At 46.5% G+C, this 14,349-nt stretch overlaps 1 protein-coding gene across 1 annotated transcript in view; it reads right to left on the bottom strand.

Annotated features, from left to right (window-relative positions):
* Positions 1-4,177: 4,177 nt before the first annotated feature.
* LOC135081356 (uncharacterized) overlaps positions 4,178-14,349 on the bottom strand; it is a 150,195-nt gene continuing 140,023 nt past the window's right edge. The window contains exons 65-70 of the mRNA XM_063976075.1: positions 12,850-12,947; positions 10,696-10,844; positions 9,715-9,897; positions 6,758-6,906; positions 5,630-5,742; positions 4,178-4,704 (exon numbers count right to left, since the gene is read on the bottom strand). Coding sequence (XP_063832145.1) covers positions 4,618-4,704; positions 5,630-5,742; positions 6,758-6,906; positions 9,715-9,897; positions 10,696-10,844; positions 12,850-12,947 — 779 coding nt within the window. The 3' untranslated portion in view covers positions 4,178-4,617. The remainder of the gene's footprint in view (positions 4,705-5,629; positions 5,743-6,757; positions 6,907-9,714; positions 9,898-10,695; positions 10,845-12,849; positions 12,948-14,349) is intronic.

Here is a 14,349-nt window from a genome sequence, read left to right as displayed (position 1 = left end):
ATTTAACTGCCTAATAATAATAAAAGCACAGAATGTACTTTTTTAAGTTGTCTCAAGACACTGAGAGGTAAATAAGTAGTTAATATTATTCATGATAATTCATGCTAAACCATGTATTTCCTCCGCCATTTTCCGCAGTTTGGCACCTCACGTCACATCATTTTACCGAAGTCAGCCCTATAGCTTCGGCGCAGTGCCGATCACTGACGTTTGTCAACAAAATGGTGCTTGACTCTTGAGACAAGCTAAATTACACCATATTGTTAATGACATTGAGCATACATTTTTTTAAATACCTTCGCGAAGTAAAACTTCTGTACGTAGTACTTATTATTATTCTGTGCTAATACTGCTAATGTTTGTACGGAGCTTACTACTAGACAAGCTTTGTTCAATTAAAATATTTATTCAGATAAATCACCAAGTTATTGTCACAAAAACAACGAATTTATAAACAATTTCCATTTCAGACATAGCCGAGACCTTAATCGATTCGTGGCTAGACGAGCTGTCCAGCTGGCTGCGGCAGCAAGTCTTTGCCACCTTTGCTCAAATGTCGGAAGACGCCGAAGTTGGCCTCGGCAAGAAGCACGCGCTGCGTCCGCTTGACGTCGACCACACGTGCGCGGTGGTGTTGAACCACTTGTCTAAACGTGAGTAGTAAAACCATTTATCCTTAGTAGTCAGTTGACTAAGATCATTGGTTCAAAAAGTGGGGGGAGGCGCAAAGACCTTTAAAGGGGGGCGCAGGCCATCTGTGTACTCAAGTATAAAAAACCTGCGACCGTTTCTCAACGGAATTTCTTCTCTCGAATGCATTCCAGACTGCTCAATACGACCAACAAATAATCTGGACTGGAGGATGAGGGGCGCGGATTTTTTTTATTGGTCGAAAGGGGGAGCGTCTCAAATAAATTTGGAAACCCCTGACTTAGATGATTATGTCTGTGATAGTACTTCCAGTCACGTCATAACCTGTGTCTCAGTCCACTGTTGTATAATGGTCCTCTATTCCAGGGCCCGCTATTAAGGCCCGTATTACGAAGAACCCTTGAAACTAAGTCATGCATAGATTCGATTCTAATAACGGACTTATTTATTCTTAAGATGGATGCGTACTTATGTATCCTTTTGTAATGTGGGCTTTAGTCAGCTATTCCGTTGTTCTTGTTTCCCGCTTGTCCCTCAATTTTATTAGCAAGCAAGTGTATGTGACCTGGTCTTTCTCCCCTATTTAGTAACACATATGAGTATGTAACCTTGTCTTCCTCCCTCTTTTAGTAGCTCACAACACCCACAAGTATGTGTAACCTTGTCTTGCTTCCCTAGTTAGTAACACATTTATATGTAACCTTGTCTTGTTCTTCTATTCAGTAACACCCGAGTTTATGTAACCTTGTCTTTATACCCTTTTTTGTAACACACATAAGTGTATTTAGCCTTGTCTTGCTCTTCTATTGAGTAACACACATGAGTGTATGTAACCTTGTCTTGCCTCCCTCTTCATTAACTCATGAGTGTGTGTAACCTTGTCTTGCTATTTAGTAACACACGACACGAGTATATGTAATCTTGTCTTTTTACCCTGTTTAGTAACACACATGAGTACTATGTAGCTTTGTCTTGCTCTCCTATTTAGTAACACATAAGTGTATTGTCTTGCTTCTATAAAATCTGAATGTCTTTTCCAGTGAACCTGTTATTCGGCTCGGAGACGGTGTCCAGCGCCGCCCGCCTGTCGCTGTCGAGCCTGACGCACGCGGCCGTCAACCGCGACGTGTGCTTCCGCGCACTGGACGCAATCGCTCTCCGCTTTAAGGCCGCCGCCGCGCTCCGCAACCCGTCCTTCGACGCCAACTGAACGTATGTACTTACTGTTTACGATTTACTCGGTGGTGGACTGTGATTTAAATTAATAATGGCGGTACACTTTATTATTTTGTAAACTATTATTTATATTTTGTTAAAATTGTCTTACATTTAAGTGATCGGAAGTTACATTACAGTTAAAGATGGTCTAACGTTTTTTAAGAATTCAATAAATTAGAATTTATCTTTTAAAAGCTGTAGTAAGAAGTTAGTGTTCAGTAAAACTCGTGAATATTTTTATTGCCGATTTGAAAGAAACAGGCGCGCTATTCTGATCACTATTTTATCTACTTATTTTAATAAGCATAAAATACGTACTTGTGCATAAATATTCCAATGCTTAATTGTTATGAATTTAATGTTTATAATTTATAATACTCTTAAATTAATACCTACTAATAGGATAAGCAATGTTGTGACATCACAGCGGAACGGGTCCGGTATTATGCAGGTTGATTTTTCTACAATTAACATTACAAATCTGAGAGTATGTGTTATGTATGTTTGTTAATCCTTCTCGCATAAACTGCTGGACGGATTTTGATGACACGTGCCGTTCCGCTTTGTGTGTCAAGTACATATATTTACGACTGTAGCATTCCAAAGAGCTGCCGGAGATAAGATATCGGGATTTTAGTAACTACCTACTTAAGTTTATATTGTTGAATTTATTAAGCATATTTTCTATTTATATAAATCCATTTTAAATGGTGTGAATACTCAGGATTATTAAGGAAGTCATTAATGTTAAGAAATAAACGCCAAATTTCCATAAACCTTCAAAAATATTTTATTTCTCTTAGTCTAAAACACTAAATATCACAGAGCTCGTATATTCATTTATAAAATAACATACTATTTGAGCTAAGTCGGTAAATATATTAACTTAATGCTATTCTCACATGCGAATGGTTGTTCAAATGCAAAACAACACGTCCGTGTCTACTATTTCTAGTATTGCATTAAAATGGTACCTAAAATAACTATAAAATACACAAAATCCTATATAAAAAGGTAAGTGAAATGTATCTAAATTATTACGTCACACTAAGCTGTCAGTCTGTACACAATACTTGAGGGTTGCCACAAAAGAAATAATACAGGGTGGAAACGATAAGTGATCTCACTCGATTATTTCTAAACTATACAAGATATCCAAAAACTAGTTACTGATCCTGAAAGTGCTTCACGAGCTCTATCCAACGGTACCAATAATAGGTTACAAAATAAACTGGATCTATCTGAAAATTCAATGTTTTCTGCCTCCATACATTTAGTAAAACCACATAATATTAAAAACTATACAAGATATCGAAAAACTGGTTACTGATCCTGAAAGTGCTTCACGAGCTCTATCCAACGGTACTAATAATAAGTTATAAAATAAACTGAATCTATCCGAAAATTCATGTTTCCAACTTCCATACAATTAGTACTGCCACAGTCATGGCACTCATGTCTTGATAATATTATAGCAAGTAAAGCCTAAAGCCAATGTTTTCCATTAATAATTTTAAATCAGATTGCAATTTACGAGTTAATTTCAAGTGTTTATTATTTGAAATGAAAAAAAAACACTTCTAATATTGAGTGGCTAGCATAGCGGCATACATTTAGTATGGAGGCTGAAAACATTGAATTTATGGATAGATCCAGTTAATTCTGTAACCTATTACTGATATCGTTTGAAAGAGCTCGTGAAGCACTTTCAGGATCAGTAATCAGATTGTCGATATCTTGTGTAGTTTAGAAATAATCGAATGAGATCACTTATCGTTTCCACCCTGTATAGTTGCCACATCGGAAAAAAATTGCCAGTGTTTATAAATATTAAAAAAACTTAAATGTATTTCCATGGCAATGGCAAGACCACACTAATTGACCTATGTTTATCTCTATGCATTTATACAACACTAAAATAAAATAGTAATTTGTCAATAAGGTAATTGAGCAATTCATTTAATTTACATTGGACGGTAGTTTGGTTTTGATATTACAAACCCATTTTATATAATTTATGTAACTCTTACGATGATTAGTGCTAATTGCATGCTTTTAATGCACTTCGGACGGTTTACTGATTAAACCAAATCATCTTTTTGACTAACGAATGTTGGATTGTTTACAGCCACTGAGAATATGGCTTCTGACAAAGAAATTTACCAATTATATGTCATATTCTCAGTATAAAATAGATTCGCAATTAACCCGTTGCGCGATTCGCCAATGACCACTTCAGTGATTAATATAGATATAAATAGTATTACGGAGCTCGCACGGGTGACTTTTGTCATCGTGACAGTATGTCTCTCTTTATAATAGTGTATAGTTTCAAAATACTGAACTGTCCTATCCATGACATTGACAGTGGGGCGCCACCGTCAATACCGGATCGCTGGTTCCGATTTTTGCCATATTGGAAACCATATAGTTGAACGATGGTAGCGCCCCCCTGTAATTGAGTTTGGTGGGACAGTTCAGCGTGGGTCATCTATATCAGAGAATCGTTCGACGGGTTAATGGCGTAGTTATAGATCGTTTCATCCTCGAAGACGTGGGGCACCAATTTTTGTCTCGGTCGCGCGGGGTGCAGGGAGTTTGATCCGAGCAATCCGAGCGTCATTATTGTAGTGTGCGTGTGCACTCATGGATAATTAGCGTGTACCGATAACACTCAAACATTATCGGAAGAATGGTGGAGCGCGTCTTCGTGGATGAAACGATCTATGCACTGTGTCAGTGCTAGGTTCAGAGCGCAGTGACGTCGGTGAGGTCGTCTCGGCTGTCGGCGTCGGCGTCGGGCTCGGGCCCGCGCTCCGAAAAGCTCAGGAACATCTGACAATGCCATCAAATTAGTTATAGATCGTTCATCCACGAAGACGCGCCCCACCACTCCCCGGTCGAGCAAAGAGCGAGGTGCAGGGAGTCTGATCCGACCAACCAGAGCGTGATCATTGTAACTAAACAATGAGGGTTTTCGCGAATGAAAGATCCGGTAGATGGCGGGACGTGGATGTGGGGTCTGACTGCTGCGTGATTGGTGGATTTTGACATATCTGTCAATGTCATGTCAAAAATAACCAATCATGCAGCATTTGGACCTCGCGTCTACGTATTGCCATCTGGCGGATTTTTCATACGCGAAAACCCTCATTGCAATGCTGCCAATGCCAACAGTGACGCTCGGATTAGTTGGATCAAATGAAACAATCTATAGTTCTCTCGTGGGTTTTATCCCATGCAAATAGTTGATGTATTTGAGCACTAACACCACCCAATGATGGTTTCATTTGGCGCTCACCAGATGGCGCCATTTTCTTAGCCACAAGCGCAGTGGCGCCAACTGGTAAGCGCAAAAGGAAACCCTCACTAGGATTGGACATAGTTTGTCATGGTTTGAAGTGAACATTGCAATAGTTTGATAAAGTCGTCGTCTTGCGTTTGCGCAGGAAAGTGTGAGTATTTTCTTAGACTTTTTATTTTTTTCTATATTGATTTGAGCTCGTAGAGACGATGGCCGTTGGGGCAGGAAAGTTCTCGATTGGCGACCACGGACTGGAAGACGTGGCGCGGGCAGGCCTCCTACTAAATAGACCGAGGATCTGGTAAAGGTCGCGGGAAGAGCCTGGACGCGGGCAGCGCAGGACCGTTCACTGTGGGACACCTTGGGGGAGGCCTTTGTCCAGCAATGGACGACATTTGGCTGGAACGATCGAACGAATCTGTTTTTGTTGGTTTTGCTCAAAATGTTTTGTAATACCTGGTCTAGCGAGCTCTGGGTGACGGTGTAGTCGTCGATGTCGCAGGCGCCTTGCAGCGCCGCCATGAGCCGGAAGATGTCGCTCGGACGCGTCGTTATTTCTTTACCGTCCACTGGAATGAGCACAAACCACACATATTTATTAGTTTTCAATTAACTACACTGATTTATTGTGGTATCTGATTGTTATTGTTTTTTATACGCAGCATGGGACGTCAAGGTGGACCGACGACCTGATAAAGGTAGCAGGAAGGCGCTGGATGCAGGCCGCTACCAACCGTGCGATGTGGAAGTCATTGGGGGAGGCCTATGTTCAGCAATGGACGTCCTGTGAATGTGTTGTGTCCTGTCTAGTTTGAAATGTCAGTTAAAGTTGTAAGCAATTACGACTCTAACAACTGTTAATAAAATACTATTTTATTTACCGCCGTGTAAGTGCACTCCGACGCGTGCCGGTCAATGGGTATCGTCCCTTAGATGGGAGGCCTATGTTTAGCAGTGGACGTTAATGACGACCCGACGATATGATTGCAGCGTATGTAACTGCGTCAATGAGGGTTTTCGCGATTGAAAAATCCGCCAGATGGCAATACGTAGACGCGAGGTCCAAATGCTGCTTGATTGGTTATTTTTGACATCACATTGACAGATATGTCAAAATCCACCAATCACCCAGCAGTCGGACCCCACATCCAGGTCCCGCCATCTAGCGGATCTTTCATTCGCGAAAACCCTCATTAGTGCTTGTTCACGTAGGTACGCGCGGGCGCGGGGGCGGGTGCGGGCGCGGGAAACGTTGCGAGCTCGTGTTCACATTAACCACCAGGCGTTCGCGCGAGTGTGACGTACTATCGTTTCTAGCGACAAGTTCAAACTGGTTGAACTTACCTGACGTCGCGAGTGAAACGCGCGCGCCGCCGCTAGTTTGACATGAACACACACAAACATCTTCACGCGTTGAAATTACCGCGAGCGCTCCGCGCGCACCAGTCGCTAGCTTGCCCGCTAGTTAGACCGCACCTGCGTTTCGTACGTGAACACTTAGAATCACTACATATGTTTGATATTTCGTCACCGCGCCCGCGAGTCAACGTGAACAAGCACTTAGAATGCAGAGTGCAGTCTCACCCGTGGCGTGCTCAGGCAGCAGGAAGTGCAGCGCGCTGTGGTGCATCACGCGCAGGGCCGCGTGCGGCGCGCGCGACACGACACGCGCCCACACCGCGCGCGCGCGCCCGCCCGCCACGCGGCACTCCACCACGTAGCCGCCGCCGAACCTAAGGGGGGCAGTGGTTAACACACGCGGGGGCATCAAAGTATCATCGCGTGAGGCAGCTGGCACTGCCGTCACTGCGCGAGGTAGCTGTCACCGTGCGAAACTGTTAGCTGTTATAGTTCCAAAATACTAAACTGTCCTATGCATGACAGTGGGGCGCCACCGTCAATACCGGATCGCTAGTTCCGATTTTTGCCATGTTGGAAACCATATAGTTGAACGATGGTAGCGCCCCCCTGTCATTGAGTTTGGTGGGACAGTTCAGCGTGGGTCATCTATGCGTGCTACGTCACCGTGGAAGGCAGCAGTCACTGCGCGAGGCAGCTGTTATGCGCTGTCACCGCTGTGACCGTGCGAAGCAACTGAGATCTTGTCCAGACGGGCGAATACGTCGCGAATCTTACGCGCATAAAATACTCGCGTCGGCGAGATACTAGCAACCAAGTCCACAAGACACGCGCGAGTTGAAAATTTGCGCGTAAATCGCGTGACACTACGCCAAACTCGACTCGCGCGAAACTATGCGCGAGTTGAGATACTAGAGACCTCTGTGTTGCCATTAAACGCCCGAACGCGACGGTGCACGCATGTAGGGATCATGGAGCGGTAAAATTTAGATACTATTTTGCACTACTGAATCCCTCCTCAAACCCTCGTGTTTCGAATTTGCTTCTTTGGACGCAACATAACGCTCGTGTTCGCGTGGTAACATTCGCGGCGAATTCGCCCTCTTAGATAAGGCCTGACAGCTGTCATGCGCTGTTATGGCGCGAGGTAGCTGTCACGCCCCGTCACCGTGCGAAGCAACTGGCAGCTGTCACGCGCCGTTAGCGTGAGAGGCAGCAGTCACTACGCGAGACGGCTATTACACGCCGTCACCGTTGAAGGCAGCTGTCCCCGTTGAAGGCAGCTGTCTAGTGACTGCTGCCTCCCCGGTGACTGCGCGTGACAGCTGCTGTTGCCTCCCACGGTGCAGTAATTGCGTGTAAAAACTGCCTCGCGCGGTGACTGCGCGTGATAGATGCTTCCCACGATGACAGCTGCCTCCTCGGTGAGTATGTGTGGCAGCTAAAGCCTGGTCCGTGAGCACTAGAATCCCGTCCAATGACCCCAAGCTACCCATCCCTATCGCTCGCGCGTAATTATGTTGTTGTCGCGACTGTGCGACGGGCGCCCGCAGTGAGTGTGCGAGCGCGACAGCAACATAATTACGCGCGAGCGATAGGGATGGGTCGCTTGGGGTCATTGGACGGGATTCTACGTGCTCACGGACCAGGCTTTAGCAGCCAATACATTGCGTCCACATGATACGCGTGAGTTGAAAATTCGCGCGTAAATCGCGTGCATTACGCTTGAGTTGAGATATTAGTGTTGCGTCCAGTAAATGCCCGAATCCCTCCCCAAACACTCCCGTTTCGAATCGCTTCTCTGGACGCAACATATGCTCGTGTTCGTGCGGTGACATTCGCGACGAATTCGTCCTCGAAGACAAGGCCTGGTAGCTGTAACGCCCCGTCGTCGTGGGACGCAGCTGTCACTGTGCGAGGTAGCTGTCACGCACCGTCACCGTGGGAAGCAGTTGTCTGGTGACTGCTTGCCTTCCCGTTGACGACGCGTGACAGCTGCCTCGCGCGGCGACTGCTGCATCCCATGGTGACGGCGCGTGACAGTTGCTGTTGCCTCTCCGGTGAGTATGTGTGGCAGCTAGTCACCGTACGAAACAGCTGGTAGCTGTCACGCGCCGTCATCGTAGAAGGCAGTTATCCAAACACGCTGTTTCGCCCGGTGACTGCTGCCTTCTACGGTGACGGCGAGTGACAGCTGCCTCGAGCTTTGACAGCTGCCTCTTACGCTGACTGCGCGTGACAGCTGCCTCGCAGTGACTGCTGGTGACTATTGCCTCTCACAATGACGGCGAACAATTGTTATCGTTGTAGACACAGTCGTGGCAGGTCACCAATGCGTTGGACCGACCAAGTGAAAGCAGCAGTGGGAAACTGCTTATGTGATTGCACCAGACAGTCTGCCAATAGATCGTGCGGAGAGTTCTATCCGTCTTTACAACGATGTGAACAACGCCTCAACGTAACCACGACCGCTCTGCCAAGAGCGTAACGAATAAGAAGGCACACTAGAGCACGCTATGCTGGGGGCTCCCACTGACCTGTGCAGGCAGGCCCTGAGCGGCGCGAGCGCGCGCAGGCGGCCGGCGCGCAGCAGCGCCACGCGGGCCCTCAGCGCGCGCGCGTGCCCCGCGCGTGCGTCGTGCAGCACGCCGCGTGCTCCCACTGACCTGTGCAGGCAGGCCCTGTGCGGCGAGAGCGCGCGCAGGCGGCCGGCGCGCAGCAGCGCCACGCGGGCCCGCAGCGCGCGCGCGTGCCCCGCGCGTGCGTCGTGCAGCACGCCGCGTGCTCCCACTGACCTGTGCAGGCAGGCCCTGAGCGGCGCGAGCGCGCGCAGGCGGCCGGCGCGCAGCAGCGCCACGCGGGCCCTCAGCGCGCGCGCGTGCCCCGCGCGTGCGTCGTGCAGCACGCCGCGTGCTCCCACTGACCTGTGCAGGCAGGCCCTGTGCGGCGAGAGCGCGCGCAGGCGGCCGGCGCGCAGCAGCGCCACGCGGGCCCGCAGCGCGCGCGCGTGCCCCGCGCGTGCGTCGTGCAGCACGCCGCGTGCTCCCACTGACCTGTGCAGGCAGGCCCTGAGCGGCGCGAGCGCGCGCAGGCGGCCGGCGCGCAGCAGCGCCACGCGGGCCCTCAGCGCGCGCGCGTGCCCCGCGCGTGCGTCGTGCAGCACGCCGCGTGCTCCCACTGACCTGTGCAGGCAGGCCCTGAGCGGCGCGAGCGCGCGCAGGCGGCCGGCGCGCAGCAGCGCCACGCGGGCCCGCAGCGCGCGCGCGTCGCCCAGCGCGTGCGTGGCCAGCAGCACGCCGCGTCCGCGCGCGCACGCCGCACGTACGCTGCGCGCCACGCAGCCGCGGGAGCCGGCGTCCATGCCGCTGGATACAAACAAAGATTCAGGCTTTGAACTTAAATAAACTTATTGAAAAAAAGAAACGTTTATCCTTTCACGTACCCGAATCAAAACACAACTTACCGTCTCATGCGACCTTAGGGTTCTACAAGCCTATAAGTTGAATGGAAACTAATCTAAGGGAAGCTAGTGTGCAGTAGCTCCGGTGCCGGTATAGTGTGTAAGCAAACACGCACGCTAAGTCTGCGGGCACGAATGTGGTGACGACTGAGCGATGACGACGCGATGCGACGGCGGAGCGGCGGTGATGAGGAGTAGTTTTGCGATCACCCCGCTCTGCCACCTTCCGTTTCGTGCGCGTCATCATATACTATCCATGTTGTTGTATACATCGCCGTCGCTTCGCCGTTGCGTCGCCCCGCCATCGTTTGCCCGTAGCCAGTTTCGTGCCCGCAAACTGAGGCCCCTCGCCCATGGCGACTTTTTGTAGCGATTCTGTTGCGCGTCCACATCGATCCAGAATGCTTGTCGTCTTGTCGTGTTATATTATAGTCTTGTAGCGTCTGGTCATGCCGTGTAGCGTCTAGCAGCCTCATGTAGCGTCGTGTAGCGTCATGTAGCGTCCTGTAGCGTCATGTAGCGTCCTGTAGCGTGTATACACACCTGATGGAGGAGTCGCAATGCGGTCGCGAACTGTGTGCCCTCACCCACATAAAAGAGCTTCTGTCGCGATGCAAACGCTGCTGTAGTGCGTTGCAAATTTTTTATTAAATGAGACTAACGCTGTGGGTGAAGGCCCTAAGTGAGTAAAGCAGTTCCTTACCTGGTGGGCTCGTCGAGCAGGATGAGCGGCGAGCGGCTCATGAAGGCGAGCGCGGCGCAGAGACGTCGCCGGCTGCCGCCGCTCAGTGCGCCCGCTCGTGAGTTCTCATAGCGCGCCAGCTCGAACCACGCCAGCGTGCGCTTTATCACCTGCAATGGGCACTCACGTCAAGTATCTGCTTCTCACTCCAAGCCAGATTGGTTAAGAGCTGGTCTAGATGACGCGATTTTACTTACGCGATCGAGGTTCTTACTTAGACAAAATACGCGACTGCATTTGGATAAAGTCCGGTCGTTGAGCGCTCGCACTCACTGCGGCCGCCCGTCGCACAGTCGCGACAGCAATATAATTACGTGTGAGTGATAAGGATGGGTAGCTTGGGGTCATCGGACGAAATTCTATCTGCTCGGCGACCGGCCTTTAAATGTATGAACCTCTAGTACCTCACTATCGCGCGAGTGAAAACGCGTCATCTGGACAGGCTCAGTAACATTTGCTGATAGGTAATAAGAAGTTTTCAAAAAACTACGAAAGATTAGTAACATCAATGACGGCTACCGTATTTGAACTCACCAGATGGCGTCACTATAGAACAGGGGTGGCCAACCCAACGCGAATATTAGTCCAGTCGATCGTGGCAAGGCAAAAAATACTACATTATTGTGTACTAAACTATGCTGTTTCATTTAAGATTTCGTTTTGTGAGTTTCGTTTCGTTAGTAAACAGTAGATCTTATGTCTAATCAAGTTGGCCACCCCTGCTATAGAATGAGATCCTACCATACTAGTGGCGCCAGCTAGCATACCTAAAAATAGCTCATTATCCTAGCATAAAAAAAATTTAATTATATGCGAGCAATGAAAATTTATTTATTTATATTAACCGACAGACAGTGGTGACCGAGTTTGTTGCGGCGCTTCTTCTCAGCACTTGCCAAATGTTGGTCTCGAAGCGCTGGTAGGGTAAATAGTAGTGATGGGCCGACTATGGTCTTTGCCGACTAACCGACTAGCCGACTAATCGGTTTTCAAATTGCCGATTAGTCGGCCGACTAGTCGGCAATGCCGATCATTCTAATACCTACTTGTCCGAAGAATAATATCTAGATTTCTCAAAGAAATAAGAATATCTAGATTTCTTAAGAGATAATACGAGTATTACTTCTTGAGAAATAAAACTTTTAATATGACAAAAAATAAAAAGCAACATTACAATCTAACCTAACAGTACCTAACGTAGATGTCAAATAGGAGGTAATAATAATGATCGCCTCCTGCTGGGCTAGGATGCGCGTGAAATTCTTATAGACGTCAAAATGTGTGGGAAAAATTGATAAAAAGGCTTATCGCGGCGCGCATTCTAGGCCCACTGATTCCTTTCCACTCTCCACGGTGATGGTCAGCGAGCTGAGGGCGTGGGGGTAGGGTCTGCCTGCATTGCACGGACTACTACCACCGTCTGATAGGCAGGGCCCGCCATACAGGTGGGCAATTGCCGGGACGGACTGTGATAGTTGGTGGCTTTGTCCGGATTCCCATAGTACTTCAAACTAAGGCGATCGACGGAGCTCAGGGGCTATTTGTGTAGGTATTCCTCATTCTTCCCATGAGAGTAGCCTGACATAATCAACCACTTCCCCGCAGGGTAGGTATGCAATTCCATGCATTTTTTTCCCCAAAAAAAGTGTCATCATTTTTATATGGACAAATTGCATACACTTTACACATTTATGATGATTTCCTGGTATTTTTAATTAATCTTAACTTTGTAAGAATTTAGACTGATTGCCAAAATTTTAAATCAGATGAAACCACTTTTAACTGATTTTTGCAGTAAAAAGTGGTTTCGCTAAACGCCCTAGGTCTACCTCATATTCATCTTGGTGATTATGAGTTTTATTTTATTCACATATTTATTTTTGTAATGCGCCGATTATAATCGGCATATTTTGCCGAATAGTCGTCACTAGTCGGCCGACTACAAATGATGCCGAATAGTCGGCTTTCCCGACTAGTCGGCGACTAGTCGGCCCATCTCTAGTAAATAGATTATGAGACATGTAGAGGCTCCTTAAGAGCAAAATGACTATTTGTAAGAACTATTTATTAGTCTAAACAAATAAAGAAATTTTGACTTTGAAAATGAATACTCACTTCTTCCTGCTCAGCGATGCCCCGCAGCGTGCAGTATATTTCCAGCGTTTCTCTCACGGTTAGCAGCGGGTCCACGGCGTCGGTTTGAGGACAATAACCTGCAGAGTAAACACGTTTGTATTACATTAAATGCCACTGTTAGGTGTTAGATCAGAGAAGTGGAAATAGTCCCGTAATTCAAGACTATTGCTACCTTCCGCTCACTCCGCTGCAACTCCTGTGTTGCAAAGATCACCACCAATAAAAAAAAACCCAACCCAACAGGTTGAATAAAAAGAAAACTGTTTGAGCGGCCTTATAAACATACGACTGACAGGCGGTCGCCCGGCAAGAGAAAGGTCGTGGGTTCGATTCCCACCTCAAGCTATTCGATTTTTTGAAATTATTAACGCTAGAACATTTTAATAAATACGACTAAGGTAAACGGCTACTAGTTCGTGATAGTACGTAAGTTCGTAAGTTTTTTTTCTAGCTCAAATAATAAGAAAATGGAATATTATTTATAAAAATTCTTCATCACTACAAAAACTCTATTCTTTAAGCTATCTAAAAAACCAAGTACCAACATTGTGGCGCCAAAAATGAGAGCAATACGAAGCTTCAAACTCTCAGAGAGCCAAAAACAGCCGTGGGGCGTGCAAAGGTTGCTCTCACCGTAAGATTAGCACTCCAACTTCTTAAGCTTATAGAAAGGCGAAGGAACGTCCATTTGAATAAAACTTATAATAGTGGTTTCATGTGTTCCTTGACAATTGATTTGGCTTGGAAAAAAGTTATAAGAAAACGTAGAATTCTTTTAAAATTGCGATTAATTGACTCACGAAATAGCGTACATATTATTTTTCGGGTGTCCCCTATTTCGTGACACTACCGAATCAAGGATATTATGGATAACGTTTTGATGCTTGGTTTTTAAATAATTATTTATGATAATTGAAATGTAAGTTATGAAACAAATAATGCAATTATTTAAGTTTCTAATGACCCAAATTCGGTACATGTTTCGTTCACTAGAATTTATATGACACGAGTTTGAAGTTCACATAAATGACCAATTTTAAGATAAATAGCACAAGTACTACCAACCTAATTTTGGTTTCAATTCGATTTGTTTTATTTATCTTTGTTTATTTGTATTGTATATGAGATAGATAATAGTTAATTAACACAATTTGACAATAATCCATGAATTTTACTTGGGGAATTTGGAATAATCAGTATCACGAAACAAGAAACCGTATTATTGTTACTTTTTTTCCAAGTTCGTGATATGAAAATGTATAGTGTTAGGTACTTTTATGACACAAACCATCAAAGGAATCCGTTTTTTTTTAGTTTTGAATACTTACCTACCTAAGAAATTAATTAATTACTTACTTTTTATTATGAGTCATTGGCGTATCTGAAGTTATTTTCATTCCCTCACTTGAAGCAGCTCCAGGGGTGGGATTAGGGGGAAAGGGGGGGTTAGCCCCCCCCCCCTCACATTTCTAATGGCTT

Source organism: Ostrinia nubilalis, chromosome 19, assembly GCF_963855985.1.
Source record: "Ostrinia nubilalis chromosome 19, ilOstNubi1.1, whole genome shotgun sequence".
NCBI lineage: Eukaryota > Metazoa > Arthropoda > Insecta > Lepidoptera > Crambidae > Ostrinia > Ostrinia nubilalis.
Note: the sequence above shows the minus strand (reverse complement) of the source record. Positions and strands in the feature narration are given on the sequence as shown.